Source organism: Coregonus lavaretus (genome assembly GCF_964263955.1).
Source record: "Coregonus lavaretus genome assembly, chromosome: 32".
Classification (NCBI taxonomy): Eukaryota; Metazoa; Chordata; class Actinopteri; order Salmoniformes; family Salmonidae; genus Coregonus; species Coregonus lavaretus.
Window position 1 is genome coordinate 38,232,612 of NC_140019.1, and position 27,843 is coordinate 38,260,454.

The 27,843-nt window shown below is 43.8% G+C and overlaps 1 protein-coding gene across 2 annotated transcripts; it reads left to right on the forward strand.

Annotated features, from left to right (window-relative positions):
* The first annotated feature begins 464 nt into the window (after positions 1 to 464).
* On the forward strand, positions 465 to 21,516 carry LOC311107884 (dynactin subunit 4). Of its 2 annotated transcripts, XM_084150470.1 has the most exons (14): positions 468 to 607; positions 1,663 to 1,733; positions 2,549 to 2,727; positions 3,159 to 3,202; positions 3,414 to 3,521; positions 5,850 to 5,870; positions 6,267 to 6,340; positions 7,132 to 7,244; positions 14,681 to 14,790; positions 14,926 to 14,999; positions 15,117 to 15,171; positions 15,453 to 15,560; positions 17,975 to 18,072; positions 18,294 to 21,516. In XM_084150470.1, the coding sequence occupies exons 1-14, from the start codon at positions 473 to 475 to the stop codon at positions 18,508 to 18,510; spliced, it is 1,407 nt and encodes a 468-aa protein (XP_084006596.1). In that variant the 5' UTR covers positions 468 to 472; the 3' UTR covers positions 18,511 to 21,516. The 2 variants fall into 2 exon arrangements, with proteins under 2 accessions (XP_084006595.1, XP_084006596.1); XM_084150469.1 differs by lacking the exon at positions 5,850 to 5,870 and having other exon boundaries at positions 465 to 607.
* Positions 21,517 to 27,843: the final 6,327 nt, after the last annotated feature.

A 27,843-nucleotide genomic window follows, 5' to 3' on the forward strand; every position in this document is an offset into this window, starting at 1 on the left:
ACAACCCACCACCTGGGGGCGCCGTCGACCAAACGACAACAGTAGGTGACGTTCAAAACAACTCGGAAATCTCCAATTTTATACTTCAGTGCGTTTAAAACAACAGGGAGCTCAGAACTCGGAAATCTCAAAAGTTATAATTCAGTGCGTTCAAAACAACTTGGAGCTCAGAACTCGGAAATCTCAAACTTTATACTTCAGTGCGTTCACAACAACAGGGATCTCAGAACTCGGAAATCTCCAATTTTATACTTCAGTGCGTTCAAAACAACTGGGAACTCCCCCCAAAAAATTAACAAAATAGCTCCGACTGGGAAAAATCGATTTGAACGGCCATCCAACTCGGAATTCCAACTCATGAACTCGGGCTTCTTTCTGAAGCTCCGACTTTCTGAACCGAATCACTGACGTCATGATTTGATCTCGTATTTCTCCGAGTCCCCAGTTGTTTTGAACGCGGCATCAGTTAGAGATGGCGTCGCTTCTGCAGCCTGACAGGGTTCTCTACCTAGTTCACGGAGAGAAAAAGATCCGATCTCCGTTGTCTACACTTTATTTTTGCCGGTATTGCAGTGATTTGCGTTCCCTAGAATGTGTGTCTCACGAGGTAAGTGACGAAAATGTCAACACTACTTTTGCTAACTATCTCAATCAGAGATATCTAGCTAACTCGTAGCGTTAGCTGTTTGGGAGGGATTGGTCAACATAGTCCAGCCCCCGTACAAGAAACATTGTAATCTTATTTGCCATATCGCACGCCAATCAATGTTTATTAACCAACTCTGTCGTCTGATTGGCCGTATATGCCGTCTTTACTTCCGTCCTACTTTCATAATTTTGTACGTTTTATCTAGCTACCTAGCTAAGCTAACTGTTAACAAGCAAGCAAGACAGCTAGCTAAACAACATATTACATCCGTTTATTTGGTCGGTGTTCACTATGAACTTATTTTCTCCAATTAACAGTGACACATTCCCACTGGAAATACAACTTAAACTTAACAGCCGTTTGAAAAGCTTTTTTAATTGTTAGCTAGCTATATAGCCCCCTAGGTAGCTAGTCAGCTGGCTAACGTACGCTATTCATCACCACACCCAGACAGAGCGACCACAGTGTGGTCTCAGATCTAGCAAACAGCTCTTGACAGAGTTCGTTATTCTTGTGAAATATCTTTATTTAGGTATCTAGCTAACTATTTATCTAGCGATGTAGTTGATACGTGCCACGTCAGACAGCTTTGATTCTTAACTTACACAGCCACACAACGGACAGTGACCCTCACCCACAGAAACTCATATTTGTATTACTGAAGCTGAACCAGTATCTGTTAGGTCTAACGCACAGAAATTGGGTCATGCTGAAACATGATTACTGTCTGTGCAGTTATAACTACTAGCTAGCTACGAGGGATAGCTATGCGCATTCATGTATTCCCACTAACCACAGGAGGCTGCTGAGGGGAGAACGGCTCATAATAATGGCCGGAACGGAGCAAATGGAATGGCATCAAACACCTGGAAACCAATGTGTTTTGATGTATTTGATACCATTCGAAAAAATTCCGCTCCAGTCATTAACACAAGCATGTTCTCCCCAATTAAGGTGCCACCAACTTCCTGTGCCACTAACATAAATTGTTGAATGCTGCCTCTGGTTTCCAGGTGGACTCTCATTACTGTCCAAGCTGCCTGGAGAATATGCCTTCAGCAGAGGCAAAGCTGAAGAAGAACAGGTGAGTAACATTTGCAACTGAGCATCAGCATAGACCTGGTTTATATAGGGTCTATAGCATGGACCTATTCCTTACTGTCTAGCCATTGACAATGTTCACTGCATCCAGCCTACATTTCCCAGCTCTCTGTTTTGTTCTAGGAAGAGGATATTCAACCAGCTGAATGAAAACTTCAGGTTAGGCATAGAGGTTAGGGTTAAGGTTAGTGTTAAGGTTGGGTTTATCTATAGTTCATGTTCTATATTAGTGCTAGGAATTGCCAGGGACCTCAAGATACGATATATCACGATACTTAGGTGCCGATACGATATGTATTGCGATTCTTACAATTCTATATGTATTGTGATCCGATACTCAGATTTGTATTGCGATTCGATGTTCCAAACATATTGCTCACCATATGTCTGCTGCATAGGGACAGAGAGAGCCATGAGATTTTGTTGTTGTTGTTGATCGGTCATGGAAATAAAGTGCTGAAAACAAATTGGATGGAGAACAAGTTATGAAGGGAAAATACTGGAGGTTTGGTGCAGGTACAGCCAATTTGCGCAGAAATAATATTGGCGATACGATATATCGTCAAAATTAATATTAATATCCCCCCCCCCCATCATCACTATTCTATATGTAATTCTATGGGGTCAAAGGTTATATTAAGGTTAGGTGTAGCCTAGTTTTACGTGAGGTCATGGTTAAGGAAAGCCATAAAAGCTAGCATTGGGTCAGATTACTGTGATTATTTCTTCCTGTTGAATATATATATATACACTACCTTTGTTCTAACTAGCTATACCTCCTTCCTCTGCGTGCCCCAGGTGTGCCAACTGCTTCGACTGCCCATGCTGCATGCACACTCTGTCCACCCGGGCAACCAACATCCCAGCCCCTCTTCCTGACGACCCCAGCAAGACGGCCATGAAGAAGGCCTACTACCTGGCCTGTGGCTTCTGTCGCTGGACATCCAGAGACGTGGGCATGGCTGACAAGTCTGTGGGTGAGTGCCAGGCCTACCTCACTGTTGACGAAGAGGGGGAGATATTGGACTCTTTATATTGGGCCAGTGTTAGGCGTGGGTCAACTATTCTGTGGCTGGCTGAGGGTGGGAAGTGGCTTCAACCAAATCAAATAGCAAACCTTGCTAGTGATCATAGTTACTACTGAAGGAAGTGTCCCCTGCACGGGTGACGAGGGGGAGATATTGAACTGACTATTGATAATAGGCCATGTTAGAATGGTCCAAATGCAAAAAAACGAATTCATATTTGATGTATGGAGCTTTGTTTGGATTTGTTACCCTGAGTAGAGATCTGTCCCTTATCATGTAGACGTGTGCACTAGTGGCCTACATGTCTGTTGTGTGATTTGATTTGTTGGGTGTTTTCTGGACGACTGTTGAAGTTCTTTCTCTTTTTGTCTTCACTTTAGCCAGTGGAGGATGGCAGGAGCCTGAGAACCCTCATACTCAACGGGTATGTTGCCTGCCTTTGGTCTGATCTTCAATTCAGCTAGACAACCCCAGGCTGTAGAATGCTGTGACGCTGGAAGTTGCATAGAGTCTTTTGTAACTGATGCTGTATTAAAAAAACGCACTGCGTGATCAACCACAAACAGCACACTGCTGATACAGGCTCCAGGCCTAAATGGTGGCTTTGACTCGTGTTATGTCTATTCTTCCTCCAGATCAATAAACTGATAGAGTATTACCAGCAGCTGGCCCAGAGAGAGAAACTGGACAGGGACAGGAAGAAGCTGGCCAGGAGACGACCATACATGCCGCTGGCCTTCTCGGTACACACCTCTCTCACACACACACACACACACACACATCTCACACACACACACTCCGGCAGATAACATGCTCAGCTTTCACACTTCTCTCTGGAATATGAACTTGACTGTTTTACACGTTAACCACGGCCCAGCGCCCACCTTTATAATGAGACATATCATGATGAGCATTCTCAAAGCCGCAAAAACGCTTTTCGTGTTTGTTTGTTGTTATGGCTGTGTTATTAACCCTGCTGGTGGCGGGGTCTGAAATTAACAAGGCAACTACAGTGGCTTGTGAAAGTATTCATCCCCCTTGGCATTTTTCCTATTTTGTTGCCTTACAACCTGGAATTAAAATTGATTTTTGGGTGGTTTGTATCATTTGATTTACACAACATGCCTACCACTTTGAAGATGCAAAATATTTTTTGTTGTGAAACAAACAAGAAATAAGACAAAAACAGAAGACTTGAGTGTGCATAACTATTCACCCCCCCCCCCCCCCCAAGTCTCTTGGGGTATATCTCTATAAGCTTGGCACATCTAACAACTGGGATTTTTGCCCATTCTTCAAGGCAAAACTGCTCCAGCTCCTTCAAGTCGGATGGGTTCCGCTGGTGTACAGCAATCTTTAAGTCCATACCACAGATTCTCAATTGGATTGAGGTCTGGGCTTTGACTAGGCCATTCCAAGACATTTAAATGTTTCCCCTTAAACCACTCGAGTGTTGCTTTAGCAGTATGCTTAGGGTCATTGTCCTGCTGGAAGGTGAACCTCCGTCCCAGTCTCAAATCTCTGGAAGACTGAAACAGGTTTCCCTCAAGAATTTCCCTGTATTTAGCGCCATTCATCGATTATTCCTTCAATTCTGACCAGTTTCCCAGTCCCTGCCGATGGAAAAACATCCCCACAGCATGATGCTGCCACCACCATGCTTCACTGTGGGGATGGTGTTCTCGGGGTGATGAGAGGTGTTGGGTTTGCGCCAGACATAGCGTTTTCCTTGATGGCCAAAATGCTCAATTTTAGTCTTCTCTGACCAGAGTACCTTCTTCCATATGTTTGTGAGTCTCCCACATGCCTTTCGGCGAACACCAAACGTGTTTGCTTATTTTTTTCTTTAAGCAATGGCTTTTTTCTGGCCACTCTTCCGTAAAGCCCAGCTCTGTGGAGTGTACGGCTTAAAGTGGTCCTATGGACAGATACTCCAATCTCCGCTGTGGAGCTTTGCAGCTCCTTCAGGGTTATCTTTGGTCTCTTTTTGGCCTCTCTGATTAATTCCCTCCTTGCCTTGTCTGTGAGTTTTGGTGGGCGGCCCTCTCTTGGCAGGTTTGTTGTGGTGCCATATTCTTTCAATTTTTTAAATAATGGATGTAATGGTGCTCCGTGGGATATTCAAAGTTTAGGATATTTTTTTTTTTTATAACCCAACCCTGATCTGTACTTCTCCCTGACCTGTTTGGAGAGCTCCTTGGTCTTCATGGTGCCGCTTGCTTGGTGGTGCCCCTTTCTTAGTGGTGTTGCAGACTCTGGGGCCTTTCAGAACAGGTGTATATATACTGAGATCATGTGACAGATCATGTGACACTTCGATTGCACACAGGTGGACTTTATTTAACTAATTATGTGACTTCTGAAGGTAATTGGTTGCACCAGATCTTATTTAGGGGCTTCATAGCAAAGGGGGTGAATACATATGCACACACCACTTTAACGTTCTTCACCAATTTGGACTATTTTGTGTATGTCTATTACATGAAATCCAAATAAAAATCAATTTAAATTACAGGTTGTAATGCAACAAAATAGGAAAAACGCCAAGGGGGATGAATACTTTTGCAAGGCACTGTATAACTGAATAGCCTGCATGATGTACTGTAATAGTTAGTTCCAGTATGTTAACATTTGATTGAAATGCATGTATAGTTTGTGTTAATGGTCGGAAGGACTGGTTTGGTTCAGAACCTGGCCCATACTGGAACATTGCATTCAGAACCTGTGATTGGTGAAGGGTCACTATATGCTAGCTGCTAGCTGTGTGCTAGCTGCTAGCTGTGTGCTAGCTGCTAGCTGTGTGCTAGCTGCTAGCTGTGTGCTAGCTGTGTGCTAGCTGCTAGCTGTGTGCTAGCTGCTAGCTTTGTGCTAGCTGCTAGCTGTGTGCTAGCTGCTAGCTATATACTAGCCACTGCAGCTGAATAGTTCATCTCTACCACTGATGCTTTTCTGTTGCATGTTATCAGTTACTGAAATGTTTGCTTCAGTGCTTTGGTTTCACCTGATACTCCTCTTCTCTTCTCTTCTCTTCTGCACGCTGACATGTTGGTTTTTAACCCCTTCCCACCCAGCAACACACTATTCATGTGGTGGTGAGTTGTAGTTTGATAGTCAAAGCACTGTTCTCTCTCGCTCTCGCTCCCTCGTTAGGAAATGTACCGTTAAAGCTGATTTGGCCTGTAATATAGTAGAGAGTAGTAACTCTTCTCCCACTGTGAACATAAAGATTTGTGTTGTCGTTGTTCAAACCAAATTATTTATCTAGATTTGTTTTATTTCTTTGATTTCGATCACAATTTTATTTTAGGTATTTATGCTAGTAAATGTTTTCCTAATTGGATATTTAAAAAAATGCCTAGTAAAGGAAAAATATGAACCATTTTATCAGTCATCAATGGAAAAATGCCAGTGGTGTTCCTCTCCCATAAGTCTACCACGTGGTGTCTGCCTGTGAGTTAGTTGACGTTGTGTTGCTCTGCCGTATAAAGGAGAAGTATGGTCTGGGTACCAGACTACAGCGACAGAGACCTGGAGCTCCTATCACCAGTCTGGCCGGTCTTTCGTGAGTATTACATGACATTCCAAGAACGTTATTGTCCGTAAAGTACGAGTATCACATCCTCTCATGTCTGTCCCTGTCTCCTATAATGACCTTCACTGTGTCTGTCCCTGTCTCCTATCATGGCCTTCACTGTGTCTGTCCCTGTCTCCTATAATGACCTTCACCGTGTCTGTCCCTGTCTCCTATAATGACCTTCACTGTGTCTGTCCCTGTCTCCTATAATGACCTTCACCGTGTCTGTCCCTGTCTCCTATAATGACCTTCACTGTGTCTGTCCCTGTCTCCTATAATGACCTTCACTGTGTCTGTCCCTGTCTCCTATAATGACCTTCACCGTGTCTGTCCCTGTCTCCTATAATGACCTTCACTGTGTCTGTCCCTGTCTCCTATAATGACCTTCACTGTGTCTGTCCCTGTCTCCTATAATGACCTTCACTGTGTCTGTCCCTGTCTGCTATAATGGCCTTCACTGTGTCTGTCCCTGTCTGCTATAATGACCTTCACTGTGTCTGTCCCTGTCTCCTATCATGGCCTTCACTGTGTCTGTCCCTGTCTCCTATCATGGCCTTCACTGTGTCTGTCCCTGTCTGCTATAATGACCTTCACTGTGTCTGTCCCTGTCTCCTATAATGACCTTCACTGTGTCTGTCCCTGTCTCCTATAATGACCTTCACTGTGTCTGTCTCCTATATATGACCTTCACTGTGTCTGTGTCTGTCTCCTATAATGACCTTCACTGTGTCTGTGTCTGTCTCCTATAATGACCTTCACTGTGTCTGTCCCTGTTCCAGTCTGAAGGAAGGTGAAGACCAGAAGGAGATGAAGATAGAGCCAGCCCAAGCCTTAGACGAGGTGGAGCCACTGCCTGAAGACTGCTACACCAGACCTATCAACCTACCAGAGGGTAAGAGACACTGACCCCTAACACTGACCCCTAACCCTAACACTGACCCCTAACCCTAACACTGACCCCTAACCCTAACACTGACCCCCTTAGCCTGACATTGACCCCCTAAGCCTGACACTGACCCCCTAAGCCTGACACTGACCCCCTAAGCCTGACACTGACCCCCTAAGCCTGACACTGACCCCCTAAGCCTGACCCCTGACCCCCTAAGCCTGACCCCTGACCCCTAAGCCTGACCCCTGACCCCCTAAGCCTGACCCCCTAAGCCTGACCCCTGACCCCCTAAGCCTGACCCCTGACCCCCTAAGCCTGACCCCTGACCCCCTAAGCCTGACCCCTGACCCCCTAAGCCTGACACTGACGACCCCCTAAGCCTGACCCCTGACCCCCTAAGCCTGACCCCTGACCCCCTAAGCCTGACATTAACCCGGACCTTTAACAATACAGTAACCCTACACCAGACCTATCAACCTGAGGGTAACAGTGATCACTACTTTTTAAAGCTACAATCCTTAATTGAAACAAAGTGTTTTCCCCACCCCTGTTTCGGTTAAAAGTTGAGCGATGGGGCTGGAGAAATGTAACCACTCTCAAATTCACAGACAGAGCTATGGATGCAAGGACTGACCATCTATGATATCAGCATTATAGGTTGAACCATGTTATGAGGCTATACAGTGGTTTACATTTACAGTGCATTCGGAAAGTATTCAGACCCCTTGACTTTTTCCACATTTTGTTACTTTACAGCCTTATTCTAAAATTGAATTAATTGTTTTTTTCCCCCTCATCAAGCTACACACATAATGACAAAGCAAAAACAGGTTTCTAGAAAATTTCGCAAATATATTAAAAATAAAAAAACGAAATGACATTTACATATTCAGTATTCAGACCCTTTAATCATTACTTTGTTGAAGCACCTTTGGCAGCGATTACAGCCTTGTCGTCTTCTTGGGTATGACGCTACAAGCTTGGCACACCTGTATTTGGGGAGTTTCTCCCATTCTTCTCTGCAGATCCTCTCAAGCTCTGTCAGGGCGGATGGGGAGCGTTGCTGCACAGCTATTTTCAGATAGCTCCAGAGATGTTCAAGTCCAGGCTCTGGCTGGGCCACTCAAGGACAATCAGAGACTTGTCCCGAAGCCACTCCTGCGTTGTCTTGGCTGTGTGCTTAGGGTTGTTGTCCTGTTGGAAGGTGAACCTTCACCCCAGTCTAAGAACCTGCTCCAGAGCGCTCAGGAATTCATCAAGGATCTCTCTGTACTTTGCTCCGTTCATCTTTGCCTCGATCCTGACTAGTCTCTCAGTCCCTGCCGCTGAAAAACATCCCCACTGCATGATGCTGCCACCACCATGCTTCACCGTAGGGATGGTGCCAGGTTTCCTCCAGACGTGACGCTTGGCATTCAGGCCAAAGAGTTCAATCTTGGTTTCATCAGACCAGAGAATCTTGTTTCTCATGGTCTGAGAGTCCTTTGGGTGCCTTTTGGCAAACTCCAAGCGGGCTGGCATGTGGCTTTTACTGAGGAGTGGCTTCCTTCTGGCCACTCTACCATAAAGGCCTGATTGGTGGAGTGCTGCAGAGATGGTTGTCCTTCTGGAAGGTTCTCCCATCTCCACAGAGGAACTCTGGAGCTCTGTCAGAGTGACCATCGGCCTCTTGGTCACCTCCCTGACCAAGGCCCTTCTCCCCCGATTGCTCAGTTTGGCCAGGTGGCCAGCTCTAGGAAGAGTCTTGGTGGTTCCAAACTTCTTCCATTTAAGAATGATAGAGGCCACTGTGTTCTTGGGGACCTTCAATGCGGCAGACATTTTTTGGTACCCTTCCCCAGATCTGTGCCTCAACACAATCCTGTCTCGGAGCTCTACGGACAATTCCTTCGACCTCATGGCTTGGTTTTTGCTCTGACATGCACTGTCAACTGTGGGACCTTATATAGACAGGTGTGCTTTTCCAAATCATGTCCAATCAATTGAATTTACCACAGGTGTACTCCAAGTTGTAAAAACATCTCAACGATGATCAATGGAAACAGGATGCACCTGAGCTAAATTTCGAGGCTCATAGCAAAGGGTCTGAATACTTATGTAAGAGTTATTTTTTTTATATTTAATACATTTGCAAAAAATGCTAAACCTATTTTCACTTATGTGGTATTGTGTGTAGATTGAAAAAAATTAATAAATGTAATCCATTTTAGAATAAGGGTGTAGCCAGTGGAAGTCAGTGCCGTTTAATTTTTTTCATGAGCATGGCCTTATGTACGTCAAAAGTTTTGAGAATGACACAAGTATTGGTCTTCACAAAGTTCACTGCTTCAGTGTTATGAGATATTTTTGTCAGATGTTACTATGGTATACTGAAGTATAATTACAAGCATTCCATAAGTGTCAAAGGCTTTTATTGACAATTACATTAAGTTTATGCAAAGAGTCAATATTTGCAGTGTTGACCCTTCTTTTTCAAGACCTCTGCAATCCGCCCTGGCATGCTGTCAATTAACTTCTGGGCCACATCCTGACTGATGGCAGCCCATTCCTCCATAATCAATGCTTGGAGTTTGTCCGAATTTGTGGGTTTTTGTTTGTCCACCCGCCTCTTGAGGATCGACCACAAGTTCTCAATGGGATTAAGGTCTGGGGAGTTTCCTGGCCATGGACCCAAAATGTCGATGTTTTGTTCCCCAAGCCATTTAGTTATAACTTTTGCCTCATGGAAAGGTGCTCCATCATGCTGGAAAAGGCATTGGTCGTCACCAATGGATGGTTGGGAGAAGTTGCTCTCGGAGGATGTGTTGGTACCATTCTTTATTCATGGCTGTGTTCGTAGGCAAAATTGTGGGTGAGCCCACTCCCTTGGCTGAGAAGCAACCCCACACATGAATGGTCTCAGGATGCTTTACTGTTGGCATGACACAGGACAGATGGTAGCGCTCACCTTGTCTTCTCAGGACAAGGTGTTTTCCGGATGCCCCAAACAATCGGAAAGGGGATTCATCAGAGAAAATGACTTTACCCCAGTCCTCAGCAGTCCAATCCCTGTACCTGATGTTTTTCCTGGAGATAAGTGGCTTCTTTGCTGCCCTTCTTGACACCAGGCCATCCTCCAAAAGTCTTCGCCTCACTGTGCGAGCAGATGTACTCACACCTGCCTGCTGCCATTCCTGAGCAAGCTCTGCACTGGTGGTGCCCCGATCCCGCAGCTGAATCAACTTCTGGAGACTGTCCTGGCGCTTGCTGGACTTTCTTGGGCGCCCTGATGCCTTCTTCACAACAATTGAACCTCTCTCCTTGAAGTTCTTGATGATCCGATAAATGGTTGATTTAGGTGCAATCTTACTAGCAGCAATATCCTTGCCTGTGAAGCCCTTTTTGTGCAAAGCAATGATGACTGCACGTGTTTCCTTGCAGGTAACCATGGTTAACAGAGGAAGAACAATGATTTCAAGCACCACCCTCCTTTTAAAGCTTCCAGTCTGTTATTCTAACTCAATCAGCATGACAGAGTGATCTCCAGCCTTGTCCTTCGTCAACACTCTCACCTGTGTTAACGAGAGAATCACTGACATGATGGCAGCTGGTCCTTTTCGTGGCAGGGCTGACATGCAGTGGAAATGTTTTTGGGGGATTAAGTTCACGCGTAAGCAGTTTACTTTCATAGCAGCCACGTTGTATTCCTTCTCGCGTCAATGCGCAACGAATCAGCTGAATGTGACCAGGCGAAAACCTTTCCAAGCCAAACCGCTACACACAGCCTACATCGTTGTCCCCATGTTGGTTAAAGTAACGTCCTAGTCAACATAGCGAATATAACTAATGCGTTAGTAAACCCACTACAATCATGCAGTAACGTTAGTGTATAGTCAGTAAGCAGTTTAGCAGTTACACTGGCGGGCCCCGGTGGCAATACATTCATAAAACCAAAAGCTTACCTTTTTACTTGGAAGAGTTCCAGTGTTGTGTTGGATAGTCATAACCAGCTAGCAAACATAGCATCCCTCTGTTTGAGCAGGGTGTTTCAGTAGGCTAAACTAGCTAGCTAGCTAACATAGCATCCCTCTGTTTGCGCAGGGTGTTTCAGTAGGCTAAACTAGCTAGCTGCATTTGCTAGCTAAGTAAGTGAAACTGAAAGTGAAAATAAAATTACTCTCTTGCTTCTCCTTCATTTTTGAAGAAATTAATTTGTTAAACTGTTCAATTATTGTCCTTCTCTCTCTGAGTCAACTACTCACCACATTTTATACACTGCAGTGCTAGCTAGCTGTAGTTTATGCTTTCAGTACTAGATTAATTCTCTGATCCTTTGATTGGTTGGACAACATGTCAGTTCATGCTGCAAGAGCTCTGATAGGCTGGAGGACATCCTCTGGAAGTTGTCATAATTACTGTGTAAGTCTATGGAAGGGGGTGAGAACCATGAGCCTCCTAGGTTTTGTATTGAAGTCAATGTACCCAGAGGAGGATGGAAACTAGCTGTCCTCCGGCTACACCATGGTGCTACCCTACAGAGTGCTGTTGAGGCTACTGCAGACCTTTATTGCAATACAGTGTGTTTTAATCAATTATTTGGTGACGTGAATATATTTAGTATAGTTTTATTTAAAAAGGATAACTTAAAAAAAATGTTAACATTTAATTTTTATGAAATACACTGAGGAGGATGGTCCTCCCCTTCCTCCTCTGAGGAGCCTCCACTGGCTATAACGTAACAACATGTGGAAAAAGGGACGGGGTCTGAATACTTTCCGAATGCACTATATGTTGTTTACAAATGTTGGAGTAAAACAAGTTTATATTTTGGGTTCTGATGGGGTACGACAGTTGAACTAAGCTCATGAGGCATTTATAAGTTATATACTCAGTCAACGGGTATAGATAAATCATTTATAAGTCTGAAAATGGATGTAGCAATTCTAGCTTCATCCACTACTTTCCCTTGAAGCTATATGTTATAATAATGTCTAAGTCTACAGCTATGTCCGGGTACACTGTGGTTGTTTTTGAAATCTGCCTTGTGTTAACCTCCCTGTGTGGCCTGGTTGACCATGTTGTGTTAACCTCCCTGTGTGGCCTGGTTGACCATGTTGTGTTAACCTCCCTGTGTGGCCTGGTTGACCATGTTGTGTTAACCTCCCTGTGTGGCCTGGTTGACCATGTTGTGTTAACCTCCCTGTGTTGTCTAGTTGACCATGTTGTGTTAACCTCCCTGTGTGGCCTGGTTGACCATGTTGTGTTAACCTCCCTGTGTGGCCTGGTTGACCATGTTGTGTTAACCTCCCTGTGTGGCCTGGTTGACCATGTTGTGTTAACCTCCCTGTGTGGCCTGGTTGACCATGTTGTGTTAACCTCCCTGTGTGGCCTGGTTGACCATGTTGTGTTAACCTCCCTGTGTGGCCTGGTTGACCATGTTGTGTTAACCTCCCTGTGTGGCCTGGTTGACCATGTTGTGTTAACCTCCCTGTGTGGCCTGGTTGACCATGTTGTGTTAACCTCCCTGTGTTGCCTGGTTGACCATGTTGTGTTAACCTCATGGTCTGTGTTGTGTGTTAACCTCAGGGTCTGTGCTGTGTGTTAACCTCATGGTCTGTGCTGTGTGTTAACCTCAGGGTCTGTGCTGTGTGTTAACCTCATGGTCTGTGCTGTGTGTTAACCTCAGGGTCTGTGCTGTGTGTTAACCTCATGGTCTGTGCTGTGTGTTAACCTCATGGTCTGTGTTGTGTTAACCTCATGGTCTGTGTTGTGTTAACCTCATGGTCTGTGTTGTGTTAACCTCATGGTCTGTGTTGTGTTAACCTCATGGTCTGTGTTGTGTTAACCTCATGGTCTGTGTTGTGTGTTAACCTCAGGGTCTGTGTTGTGTGTTAACCTCAGGGTCTGTGCTGTGTGTTAACCTCAGGGTCTGTGCTGTGTGTTAACCTCATGGTCTGTGTTGTGTTAACCTCATGGTCTGTGTTGTGTTAACCTCATGGTCTGTGCTGTGTTAACCTCATGGTCTGTGTTGTGTTAACCTCATGGTCTGTGTTGTGTTAACCTCATGGTCTGTGTTGTGTGTTAACCTCATGGTCTGTGTTGTGTGTTAACCTCATGGTCTGTGTTGTGTTAACCTCAGGGTCTGTGTTGTGTGTTAACCTCAGGGTCTGTGCTGTGTGTTAACCTCATGGTCTGTGTTGTGTTAACCTCAGGGTCTGTGTTGTGTGTTAACCTCAGGGTCTGTGCTGTGTGTTAACCTCATGGTCTGTGCTGTGTGTTAACCTCAGGGTCTGTGCTGTGTGTTAACCTCAGGGTCTGTGCTGTGTGTTAACCTCATGGTCTGTGTTGTGTTAACCTCATGGTCTGTGTTGTGTTAACCTCATGGTCTGTGTTGTGTTAACCTCATGGTCTGTGTTGTGTGTTAACCTCAGGGTCTGTGTTGTGTGTTAACCTCAGGGTCTGTGCTGTGTGTTAACCTCAGGGTCTGTGCTGTGTGTTAACCTCAGGGTCTGTGCTGTGTGTTAACCTCAGGGTCTGTGCTGTGTGTTAACCTCATGGTCTGTGCTGTGTGTTAACCTCATGGTCTGTGTTGTGTTAACCTCATGGTCTGTGTTGTGTTAACCTCATGGTCTGTGTTGTGTTAACCTCATGGTCTGTGTTGTGTGTTAACCTCAGGGTCTGTGTTGTGTGTTAACCTCAGGGTCTGTGCTGTGTGTTAACCTCAGGGTCTGTGCTGTGTGTTAACCTCAGGGTCTGTGTTGTGTTAACCTCATGGTCTGTGCTGTGTTAACCTCATGGTCTGTGTTGTGTTAACCTCATGGTCTGTGTTGTGTGTTAACCTCATGGTCTGTGTTGTGTGTTAACCTCATGGTCTGTGTTGTGTTAACCTCAGGGTCTGTGTTGTGTGTTAACCTCAGGGTCTGTGCTGTGTGTTAACCTCATGGTCTGTGTTGTGTGTTAACCTCAGGGTCTGTGCTGTGTGTTAACCTCAGGGTCTGTGCTGTGTGTTAACCTCATGGTCTGTGTTGTGTTAACCTCATGGTCTGTGTTGTGTTAACCTCATGGTCTGTGCTGTGTTAACCTCATGGTCTGTGCTGTGTTAACCTCATGGTCTGTGTTGTGTGTTAACCTCATGGTCTGTGTTGTGTGTTAACCTCATGGTCTGTGTTGTGTTAACCTCATGGTCTGTGTTGTGTTAACCTCAGGGTCTGTGTTGTGTTAACCTCCCTGTGTGGCCTGGTTGACCATGTTGTGTTAACCTCATGGTCTGTGCTGTGTGTTAACCTCAGGGTCTGTGCTGTGTGTTAACCTCAGGGTCTGTGCTGTGTGTTAACCTCAGGGTCTGTGCTGTGTGTTAACCTCAGGGTCTGTGTTGTGTGTTAACCTCAGGGTCTGTGCTGTGTGTTAACCTCATGGTCTGTGCTGTGTGTTAACCTCATGGTCTGTGCTGTGTGTTACAGTGACCACCTTGCGTCAGCGGCTGCTGCAGCCTGACATCCAGCCTGCCGGAGCCTCTCAGCTCCACCCCAAACACAAACACCTGCTGATCAAGCGCTCTCTGCGATGCAGGGTCTGTACATGACACAGTACTTTTACACCACACTACTCTTCTCAGAAAGGGCATTTTACTACCTATTTTACTGTTGTTTTTGCGAGGCAATTTATCTTGATTTCTCATGGTAGAAATGTTTGCTTTTCTTCCTAGAAATGTGAGCACAATCTGAGCAAGCCAGAATTCAACCCAACCTCAATAAAGTTCAAAATCCAACTGGTGGCTGTGTAAGTATTGCTTAGCATCCTCTCTGTACTGAACATAGTCACCTTGTTTTCTACTCCGATTGTTGGTATTGTTTTTATTTATTTCTCATTAAAGTGATGTTATTTTCAATCCTAAAGGAGTTACATCCCTGAAGTCAGAATCATGTCCATTCCAAACCTGCGCTTCCAGAAGGCAAGTCAATTATTCAAGTATAAGACATCCTATGTCACATGTTGTCTGTAGGGGAACAGAATGACTTACAGTTTGAGTGGTATCATGTTGTCTGTAGGGGAACAGAATGACTTACAGTATGAGTGGTATCATGTTGTCTGTAGGGGAACAGAATGACTTACAGTATGAGTGGTATCATGTTGTCTGTAGGAGAACAGAATGACTTACAGTATGAGTGGTATCATGTTGTCTGTAGGGGAACAGAATGACTTACAGTATGAGTGGTATCATGTTGTCTGTAGGAGTGCCAAGTGCTGCTGACCCTGACCAACCCAGTGGAGAATATTACCCACGTCAACCTGGTGGGCTGTGAGGAGGGAGACCCAGAGGACATCAACAGCACTGCTAAGGTACTGCTGACTAGGGTTGCAAAGCCACCGGTAATATACCAAAGTTACCGGAATCTTTAGTAATTTTGGTAATTAACAGATTGCCATAGATTTTCAGTCGCAACTTTGGTAATTTTATACTTGAAAACATAAAAAACCATGTATTCATATATGGTGTTAAGTTTTTATATCTGTGTCCATTAGTTTTTTTAGTTAATAGACTATGTGGTTCAAGAGAAAATAGCCTAATTAATGAAAAAAAACATCTAATCAACATTATTTTCACTCTGCAACGTTTCACAACTGCCATCAGTTTGGCCCCAAAACAGTGACAACAAATAAATTAGTGTGTAAAAAAAAAAAAAAAAAAAAGATATACAGTGAGGGAAAAAAGTATTTGATCCCCTGCTGATTTTGTACGTTTGCCCACTGACAAAGACATGATTAGTCTATAATTTTAATGGAAGGTTTATTTGAACAGTGAGAGACAGAATAACAACAACAAAAAACGCATGTCAAAAATGTTATAAATTAATTTGCATTTTAATGAGGGAAATAAGTATTTGGCCCCTCTGCAAAACCCTTGTTGGCAATCATAGAGGTCAGACGTTTCTTGTAGTTGGCCACCAGGTTTGCACACATCTCAGGAGGGATTTTGTCCCACTCCTCTTTGCAGATCTTCTCCAAGTCGTTAAGGTTTCGAGGCTGACGTTTGGCAACTCGAACCTTCAGCTCCCTCCACAGATTTTCTATGGGATTAAGGTCTGGAGACTGGCTAGGCCACTCCAGGACCTTAATGTGCTTCTTCTTGAGCCACTCCTTTGTTGCCTTGGCCATGTGTTTTGGGTCATTGTCATGCTGGAATACCCATCCACGACTCATTTTCAATGCCCTGGCTAAGGGAAGGAGGTTCTTACCCAAGATTTGACGGTACATGGCCCCGTCCATCGTCCCTTTGATGCGGTGAAGTTGTCCTGTCCCCTTAGCAGAAAAACACCCCCCAAAGCATAATGTTTCCACCTCCATGTTCTGACGGTGGGGATGGTGTTCTTGGGGTCATAGGCAGCATTCCTCCTCTTCCAAACACGGCGAGTTGAGTTGATGCCAAAGAGCTTGATTTTGGTCTCATCTGACCACAACACTTTCACCCAGTTCTCCTCTGAATCATTCAGATGTTCATTGGCAAACTTCAGACGGGCCTGTATATGTGCTTTCTTGAGCAGGGGGACCTTGCGGGCGCTGCAGGATTTCAGTCCTTCACGGCGTAGTGTGTTACCAATTGTTTTCTTGGTGACTATGGTCCCAGCTGCCTTGAGATCATTCACAAGATCCTCCCGTGTAGTTCTGGGCTGATTCCTCACCGTTCTCATTATAATTTCAACTCCACGAGGTGAGATCTTGCATGGAGCCCCAGGCTGAGCGAGATTGACAGTTATTTTGTGTTTCTTCCATTTGCGACCAAGCTGCTTGTCGATGGTCTTGTAGCCCATTCCAGTCTTGTGTAGGTCTACAATCTTGTCCCTGACATCCTTGGAGAGCTCTTTGGTCTTGGCGATGGTGGAGAGTTTGGAATCTGATTGATTGATTGCTTCTGTGGACAGGTGTCTTTTATACAGGTAACAAGATGAGATTAGGAGCACTCCCTTTAAGAGTGTGCTCCAAATCTCAGCTCGTTACCTGAATAAAAGACACCTGGGAGCCAGAAATCTTTCTGATTGAGAGGGGGTCAAATACTTATTTCCCTCATTAAAATGAAAATCAATTTATAGCATTTTTTACATGCGTTTTTCTGGATTTTGTTGTTGTTATTCTGTCTCTCACTGTTCAAATAAACCTACCATTAAAATGATAGACTGATCATATCTTTGTCAGTGGGCAAACGTACAAAATCAGCAGGGGATCAAATACTTTTTTCACTCACTGTGTATGTATGTATGTGTGTGTGTGTGTGTGTGTGTGTGTGTGTGTGTGTGTGTATATGTGTATATATATATTACAAGGATATTTCATGCTGAAACCCTCATATTAACACAAATGGTTTTAATGTCACAAGTACAGTGAAATGCCTTTCTTGCCAACTCAAAGCCCACCAATGGTGTTCACTAAGGTGCTGGTTTGTATTTAGGATGTTTTACAGCTTTGTCATTCAATGTTTTAAAAAATCAATATATATATATTTTTAATTATATTGTGATAAGGCCACACGGAAGGCCAGAGATAATTAGACGCCTGTGATCATCTGAAGTACCCAAAAGGGCCACTAGATGTCTTGAGCTATTTTACAGAAGATTATTGAAAGATACCAAAATTCTGGTAGTTTACTGGTAAATGTAGGAAGTTTCCAGTAATATACCCTCCCTTTGCGACCCTACCGCTGACCTCTCACCCCTAACCTCTGTTGTTGATGATGATGATATAGTGATTGTTGTTCATAGGTGATGGTTCCTACCATGGAGTTGGTCCTGGCAGGGAAGGATGCTGCAGCAGAATACGATGAGTTGGCTGAGCCTCAGGACTTCCAGGACGACCCAGAGTAAGTCTTAAGTGGCGATAACAGAACTGAGGAGAAAGGACATTAGCGCTAGTTTAAACTAGTGTACTATAAAAGGAACAGGGTGACATTTGAGCTCTGCCCCTGTTCTCCTAACCTTCCCTCTCTAGTTTAAACTAGTGTACTATATAGGGAACAGGGTGACATTTGAGCTCTGCCCCTGGTCTCCTAACCTTCCCTCTCTGCTCCTGTCTCCTCTCCAGCGTGGTGGCCTTCAGGAAATCCAATAAGATCGGTTTCTTCATCAAGGTGGTCCCTCAGCGCGAGGAGGACGGTGACGTCACCGTGTCCTTTAAGATCCGCCACGACTTCCGCAACTTGGCGGCTCCCATAAGGCCGAGCGAGGAGGGCGACGCCCCCACCGAGGCCGTCTGGCTCACACACCACGTAGAGCTCAGCCTGGGGCCGCTCGTAGCGTGAGGAGGTTACACACACCGAATACATACACTGACACACACACACACACACACACACAACATAAAATACACACAGAAACAGAAAATACACACATACACTAAGTTTACAAAACATTAGGAACACCTGCGCTTTCCATGACATAGACTGACCAGGTGAATCCAGGTGAAAGCTATGATCCCTTATTGATGTCCCTTGTTAAATCCACTTCAGTCAGTGTAGATGAAGGGGAGGAGACAGGTTAAAGAAGGATTTTTAAGCCTTTAGACAATTGACACATGGGTTGTGTATGTGTGCCATTCAGAGGGTGAATGGGCAAGACAAAAGTTTTGAGTGCCCTTTAACGGGGTATGGTAGTAGGTGCCAGGCACACCGGTTTGTGTCAAGAACTGCAACGCTGCTGGGTTTTTCATGCTCAACAGTTTCCTGTGTGTATCAAGAATGGTCCACCACCCAAAGGACATCCAGCCAACCTGACACAACTGTGGGAAGCATTGGAGTCAACATGAGCCAGCATCCCTGTTGAATGCTTGTAATACCTTGTAGAATCCATGACCTGACGAATTGAGGCTGTTATGAGGGCAAAACGGGTTCCTAATGTTTGGTATACTCACTTTACAGTTGAAGTCGGAAGTTTGCATAAACTTAGGTTAGAGTCATTAAAACTCGTTTTTCAAACACTCCACAAATTTCTTGTTAACAACTATAGTTTTGGCAAGTTGGTTAGGACATCTACTTTGTGCATGACACAAGTAATTTTTCCAACAATTGTTTACAGACAGATTATTTCACTTATAATTCACTGTATCACAATTCCAGTGGGTCAGAAGTTTACATACACTAAGTTGACTGTGCCTTTAAACAGCTTGGAATATTCAGGAAAATGATGTCATGGCTTTAGAAGCTTCTGATAGGCTAATTGACATCATTTGAGTCATTTGGAGGTGTACCTGTGAATGTATTTCAAGGCCTACCTTCAAACTCAGTGCCTCTTTGCTTGACATTATGGGAAAATCAAAAGAAATCAGCCAAGACCGCAGAAGAAAAATTGTAGACCTCCACAAGTCTGGTTCGTCCTTGGGAGCAATTTCCAAACGCCTGAAGGTACCACGTTCATCTGTACAAACAATAGTGCGCAAGTATAAACACCATGGGACCACGCAGCCGTCATACCGTTCAGGAAGGAGACACGTTCTGTCTCCTAGAGATTAACGTACTTTTGTGCAAAAAGTGCAAATCAATCCCAGAACAACAGCAAAGGACCTTGTGAAGATGCTGGAGGAAACAGGTACAAAAGCATCTATATCCACAGTAAAACGAGTCCTATTTCGACATAACCTGAAAGGCAGCTCAGCAAGGAAGAAGCCACTGCTCCAAAACTGCCATAAAAAAGCCAGACTATGGTTTGCAACTGCACATGGGGACAAAGATCGTACTTTTTGGAGAAATGTCCTCTGGTCTGATGAAACAAAAATAGAACTGTTTGGCCATAATGACTATCGTTATGTTTGGAGGAAAAAGGGGGTGCCTTGCAAGCAGAAGAACACCATCCCAACCGTGAAGCACGGGGGTGGCAGCATCATGCTGTGGGGGTGCTTTGCTGCAGGAGGGACTGGTGCACTTCACAAAATAGATGGCATCATGAGGAAGGAAAATGATGTGGATATATTGAAGCAACATCTCAAGACATCAGTCAAGAAGTTAAAGCTTGGTCGCAAAAGGGTCTTCCAAATGGACAATGACCCCAAGCATACTTCCATAGTTAAGGCAAAATGGCTTAAGGACAACAAAGTCAAGGTATTGGAGTGGCCATCACAAAGCCCTGACCTCAATCCTATACAAAATTTGTGGGCAGAACTGAAAAAGCGTGTGCGAGCGAGGAGGCCTACAAACCTGACTCAGTTACACCAGCTCTGTCAGGAGGAATGGGCCAAAATGTACCATGTTCATCGTGGGATGCTTGTGGAAGGCTACCCAAAATGTTTGACCCAAGTTAAACAATTTAAAGGCAATGCTACCAAATACTAATTGAGTGTATGTAAACTTCTGACCCACTGGGAATGTGATGAAAGAAATAAAAGCTTAAATAAATCATTCTCTCTACTATTATTCTGACATTTCACATTCTTAAAATAAAGTGGTGATCCTAACTGACCTAATACAGGGAATTTTTACTAGGATTAAATGTCAGGAATTGTGAAAAACTGAGTTTAAATGTATTTGGCTAAGGTGTATGTAAACTTCTGACTTCAACTGTGTGTATATATAGTAGAACAGTGGAGAGAGAACACACTAACAGATATATATATATATATATATATATATATATATACATACACACACACACACACACACACTGTCCATGCATTGGATCACATATCTCACACACACTCGATTTGCACACTTTTCTGTACCTCCCAAGCAGTTCCAGAGACCCTTTCCTGCTTCACGCTTCAATTTAGGCATTATCTTAAACCTCCTCCCATTAAGGATGAAGAGTATTTACATGCATGCTGTGCCAGGTTACATCTAATAATAAACGTATCTTAGGTGATGTCATCAATGTCATTACTGTTGAAGGTAGGGTGAGACTGTCATTACTGTACTCTTCTCTGGGTTGAAGCTAGGGTGAGACTAAGGAGTTAAAAGAGGTGTTATTTTTGCTGTTCGTCTTCAGTATTAAAGTCAGTCAGTTATTCTATTAGCAGGCTAGGAGTAGTGAGACCTGTAAACGTGTCCGTGCGTCTGAGGTACTCCGCAGCGGTAAGATATATTTACTTCAAAACACTATCGGTCAATTTATCAATTTTAATAAAATGTTAAGTGTATATTGATTCTACTGAAGATGCGACCAACGGTGGCTGGTAACTGTGTATTGCCATTCACTGGTATCAGTTTGATTAGTTGTCTCCGTGTGAAAGTCTGGAAGGAATTCCTCCTCGGTATGTTCGACGGAGCCTTACAACACGGTTAACCTGTACTGGCTAATAATAAAATCATGTCCGAAAAACACCGTGTGTTATTGTGTTATTGGAGAGGAGTAGAAGGTGAGAGGCTCAACCCCAAACGAGAGACGAGGACCAACCAACCAAAAATCACAAGAACACAACTCTCGCTCACAATTTAAAAACGTGATACTTTTATTTCTCTAATTCAACTTAAAATTGTTACTTTTTGGCCGTCAGTGGACTTTATCAGAATCATTTTGTTGTTTTTACCTTTTGATTCGTATATTATTTATTTATTGTATTTCTTTAAGAAACTAGTTCAGTAAATTTTCCTTCGTCATTTAGTGCATGTCGACAGTGCCGCCACAAGGGGGAGCTGTGGGGTTGTTTTTTTTATATGGTGTAACGGCATGCTGCCTCCTGTAGATGGCATCCCAGGACTTCCACATTACATTTACATTTTAGTCATTTAGCAGACGCTCTTATCCAGAGCGACTTAGTGAGTGCATAATTATATATATATTTTTTTCATTCTTTACCTGTGGGATCGTCTGAGACCAGCCACCCGGACAGCTGATGAAACTGAGGAGTATTTCTGTCTGTAATAAAGCCCTTTTGTGGGGGAAAACTAATTCTGATTGACTGGGCCTGGCTACCCCAGTGGGTACGCCTATGCCCAGCCATGGCTGTGCCCCTGCCCAGTCGTGAAATCCATAGATTATGGCCTAATGAATTTATTTCAATTGACTGATTTTCATTTTGGAAATTGTTGCGTTTATATTTTTGTTCAGTGTACGTTAGAGATGGGACAGTTATGTAGGTTTAAAGTGGCACTCAAGTCTCCTTTTTACCTCATTTTAACACCTGATTTACTTAACAAAGGGTGGTCCAGGTATGTCAGGACATAGCACAAGTGGTTGGAGGTTCTCTATTGCTCCTGTATTGTGTCTAAAAGAGGTGTTGGGTTCAAAGCAGAAGCCAAATTTCAGTTGGAACTTGTGTGCGATTGACCAACATAGTGTTCTTATTGTTCCTTAAGCGGGGGGGGCGATGACATCACGGATTGCCATCAGACCAACTCTTTGAATGCCCTACTCCTTGAAATTTGCAGTTGTCTAAAAACCAATATTTTGCTCAAAATGTTAGTATTTTTTTTCTTTATTGTGTGTACTTTACTGTATTTATACTTGGAATATCACTTTACAACAGCAAAAGTTCAAAAATGATTGGACAATTTACATTTGAGTCATTTAGCAGATGCTCTTATTCACAGCGACTAGGGTTAAGTGCCTTGCTCAAGAGCACATCAACAGAGTTTTCAACGCCTCGGGGGGATCCTGCCCAGCAATCATTTGGTTACTGGTTCACTACCTGCCGACCCAATGTAGGTATCATACATGATGTAAATATCCATTCTCTCTTGCTTCTCTATAAATAGACTGTGAACATATTATGATTAAAGCCTTTATAACACCTGACTCCCAGAGTCATAAAACATTAAGACACGGTCATAACTATGTCATAACATGTCATGACCCATATATTTACACCTGTTTTATATATTTCATTATTCTATGGCTGGTTATGACACCTACATAAGAGTCAAATCCCACATCTACTCAAATGTGTTTTGTTTTTTTCCTGCCAAGAAGTTTAATTTCATTTGAAAGTTTGTTTCATAAGTCCTTTGTTGTGATTAATTATTTACAGTTGTTTTTTTTTTCATCATATTTTAAATTTGTAGAAAATATACTTTATGACACTGTCAAGAAGCATTATGACCATCATATTCATATGAGCCAGATAGGCCTATCACGTACAGGCCCTTATGTCAGTCATCAGTCAAAAAGAGGGTGTCTTGTCCTGCTCCTGAAATCTGCTCCTGCGTTCATCCCAGTCATCAGCAACAGAGCATTGGGGGAGGTGCATGTCCGACGTCAATGTGGTGCACAATTACAATAACTTAATACGATCAATTTCAGAAAATGTTATATAACAGAAACATACTCTTGACAAGTAGACTATGGTGTAATGGAATGTTTTGTGGGTTTTTACACTCTTATGTAGGTGTCATAACCAGCCCATAAATAACACAATATACAGTTGAAGTCGAAAGATTACATACACCTTAGCCAAATGCATTTAAACTCAGTTTTTCACAATTCCTGACATTTAATCCTAGTAAATATTTCCTGTCTTAGGTCAGTTAGGATCACCACTTTATTTTAAGAATGTAACATTTCAGAATAATAGTAGAGAGAATTATTTATTTAAGCTTTTATGTCTTTCATCACATTCTCAGTGGGTCAGAAGTTTACATACACTCAATTGGTGTTTGGTAGCATTGCCTTTAAATTGTTTAACTTGGGTCAAATGTTTCGGGTAGCCTTCCACAAGCTTCCCACAATGAATTTGGTGAATTTTGGCCCATTCCTCCTGACAGAGCTGGTGTAACTGAGTCAGGTTTGTAGGCCTCCTCGCTCGCACACGCTTTTTCAGTTCTGCCCACACATTTTCTATAGGATTGAGGTCAGGGCTTTGTGATGGCCACTCCAATACCTTGACTTTGTTGTCCTTAAGCCATTTTGCCACAACTTTGGAAGTATGCTTGGGTCATTGTCCATTTGGAAGACCCATTTGCGACCAAGCTTTAACTTCCTGAATGATGTCTTGAGATGTTGCTTCAATATATCCACATCATTTTCCTTCCTCATGATGCCATCTATTTTGTGAAGTGCACCAGTCCCTCCTGCAGCAAAGCACCCCCACAGCATGATGCTGCCACCCCCGTGCTTCACGGTTGGGATGGTGTTCTTCGGCTTGCAAGCACCCCCCTTTTTCCTCTAAACATAACGATGGTCATTATGGCCAAACAGTTCTATTTTTGTTTAATCAGACCAGAGGAAATGTATCCAAAAAGTACAATCTTTGTCCCCATGTGCAGTTGCAAACTGGCTTTTTTATGGCGGTTTTGGAGCAGTGGCTTCTTCCTTGCTGAGCAGCCTTTCAGGTTATGTCGATATAGGACTCGTTTTACTGTGGATATAGATACTTTTGTACCTGTTTCCTCCAGCATCTTCACAAGGTCCTTTGCTGTTGTTCTGGGATTGATTTGCACTTTTTGCACCAAAGTACGTTAATCTCTAGGAGACAGAACGCGGCTCCTTCCTGAACGGTATGACGGCTGCGTGGTCCATGGTGTTTATACTTGCGTACTATTGTTTGGACAGATGAACGTGGTACCTTCAGGTGTTTGGAAATTGCTCCCAAGGATGAACCAGACTTGTGGAGGTCTACCATTTTTTTTCTGAGGTCTTGGCTGATTTCTTTTGATTTTCCCTTGATGTCAAGCAAACAGGCACTGAGTTTGAAGGTAGGCCTTGAAATACATCCACAGGTACACCTTCAATTGACTCAAATGTTGTCAATTAGCCTATCAGAAGCTTCTGAAGCCATGACATCATTTTCTGGAATTTTCCAAGATGTTTAAAGGCACAGTCAACTTAGTCTATGTAAACTTCTGACCCACTGGAATTGTGATACAGTGAAATAATCTGTAAACAATTGTTGGAAAAATTACTTGTGTCATGCACAAAGTAGATGTCCTAACCGACTTGCCAAAACTATAGTTTGTTAACAAGAAATATGTGGAGTGGTTGAAAAACGAGTTTTAATGACTCCAACCTAAGTGTACGTAAACTTCTGACTTCAACTGTGTGTCACAACCGGTCTAAATATGTGTTATGTCAGCTGCTATGATATTATGACATGGTTATGACTGGGTGTCAAGTAAAGTGTTACCAAGTTTTCTTAGAAGAAAAGAGTACTCGCGGACAGATTAAATACGAATCATTACCGAAGAGGGTTTGAGGTCAGCGCTGTTTGCAAATGGAACGCATTTAAGTTTTCATGGGAAAAGACACTTTGGGAGGAACTCTCTGGTTGCTTCACTAGAAGAACAAGAAAAACACAAAGCCACACACACACACTCTCTCACACACACACACACACACACACACACACACACACACTCACACACTCTCACACAGCTGCGGATAGAGGCTATTGTATCCCTACTGTAAATAATGGTCTAACGATCTCACATCGGGTAGGGTAAATGTTCTGTAAACTAATTTAGGTAAACGCAGCCAGACCGAGCCAGGCAGGCAGGTTAACACGTGGGTGGGTGGCTGAGCTGTGTGGTAGTTGTGTTTTTAAGACTCCGTAGTAATACTACTATGTTATACCACTACTGTACTGTTTTAACGCTAATACTATAGAACTACTGTACTTAAGGCAGTGTCAGGAATAGTGATCTGTCAACATCAGTCAACAACTTCACATCAGGCAGCGACTAGACTACAGAGAGACGTGAGGAAAAAACCCCCAGAGATGACTGTTAATCCAAACAGGACAGCTGAAAGTTGTGTTTGAGTCCCAAATAGTACCCTATTCCCTTTATAGTGCACTACTTTTGACCAGAGCCCAATAGGGACGCAACCTGTGACTGAGCCTGTGGCTGTCCTATCAACAGATCGTCTTGATATGTGCTGCTGAAAAAACACACCTTAAGACATTCCCCTCTAGAGGGGTGGCGGGGGTGGAGGGGCAAGGGGTGTAGAGGGTGAGGGAGGAGGCGTGAGGGGGTTGTGGGAGGGTGATGGGAAGGGGGTGGGGGGGGGGGGGGGGGGGGGGGGGGTCAGCTGCTTTCTCAGTGTTCCTTTTCACTCCAAGGTCCAAAGTCAACATTCTGATGGCTGCAGTGATCAAGACCGAGAGAGAGGGAAAGAGAGAGTATGGAAAGAGAGAGCATGGAAAGAGGGAATGAGAGGGAGAAAGAGAGGATGCCGGATACAGAGAAAGGGAGAAAATAGGTTTCTCAGGTTAACAGGTTCCAGTCAGAACTGGACACCCAGAGGACTGTCTGTACTCTATCCATCCATCTGATCCAGACATAATCTATTACCTGTAATTAGCCTGGTGATGGTCCGCTGAGCAGAGAACGACGGGGGTGATTAATCAGACCCTCCACTCAACCTGAAGGGGTTGTGTATAAAAACGTACCCTGGTATCACAGCAGTCACAGTGATACAGTGAGGGAAAAAAGTATTTGATCCCCTGCTGATTTTGTACGTTTGCCCACTGACAAAGAAATGATCAGTCTATAATTTTAATGGTAGGTTTATTTGAACAGTGAGAGACAGAATAACAACAAAAAAATCCAGAAAAACGCATGTCAAAAATGTTACAAATTGATTTGCATTTTAATGAGGGAAATAAGTATTTGACCCCCTCTCAATCAGAAAGATTTCTGGCTCCCAGGTGTCTTTTATACAGGTAACAAGCTGAGATTAGGAGCACACTCTTAAAGGGAGTGCTACTAATCTAAGCTTGATACCTGTATAAAAGACACCTGTCCACAGAAGCAATCAATCAATCAGATTCCGAACTCTCCACCATGGCCAAGACCAAAGAGCTCTCCAAGGATGTCAGGGACAAGATTGTAGACATACAAAAGGCTGGAATGTGCTACAAGACCATCGCCAAGCAGCTTGGTGAGAAGGTGACAACAGTTGGTGCGATTATTCGCAAATGGAAGAAACACAAAATAACTGTCAATCTCCCTCGGCCTGGGGCTCCATGCAAGATCTCACCTCGTGGAGTTGCAATGATCATGAGAACGGTGAGGAATCAGCCCAGAACTACACAGGAGGATCTTGTCAATGATCTCAAGGCAGCTGGGACCATAGTCACCAAGAAAACAATTGGTAACACACTACGCCGTGAAGGACTGAAATCCTGCAGCGCCCGCAAGGTCCCCCTGCTCAAGAAAGCACATATACAGGCCCGTCTGAAGTTTGCTAATGAACATTTGAATGATTCAGAGGAGAACTGGGTGAAAGTGTTGTGGTCAGATCATACCAAAATCGAGCTCTTTGGCATCAACTCAACTCGCCGTGTTTGGAGGAGGAGGAATGCTGCCTATGACCCCAAGAACACCATCCCCACCGTCAAACATGGAGGTGGAAACATTATGGTTTGGGGGTGTTTTTCTGCTAAGGGGACAGGACAAGTTCACCGCATCAAAGGGACGATGGACAGGGCCATGTACTGTCAAATCTTGGGGAAGAACCTCTTTCCCTCAGCCAGGGCATTGAAAATGGGTCGTGGATGGGTATTCCAGCATGACAATGCCCCAAAACACATGGCCAAGGCAACAAAGGAGTGACTCAAGAAGAAGCACATTAAGGTCCTGGAGTGGTCTAGCCAGTCTCCAGACCTTAATCCCAGAGAAAATATGTGGAGGTAGCTGAAGGTTCGAGTTACCAAACGTCAGGCTCGAAACCTTAATGACTTGGAGAAGATCTGCAAAGAGGAGTGGGACAAAATC

Excerpts from the sequence above, each read along its gene's own strand:
- LOC311107884 (XM_084150470.1), top strand. The coding sequence starts at position 473 with ATGGCGTCGCTTCTGCAGCCTGACAGGGTTCTCTACCTAGTTCACGGA. Across the intron at positions 3,203-3,413 it reads AGAACCCTCATACTCAACGG|ATCAATAAACTGATAGAGTA; the intron begins GTATGTTGCCTG and ends TTCTTCCTCCAG. Across the intron at positions 3,522-5,849 it reads ACATGCCGCTGGCCTTCTCG|CAACACACTATTCATGTGGT; the intron begins GTACACACCTCT and ends CTTCCCACCCAG.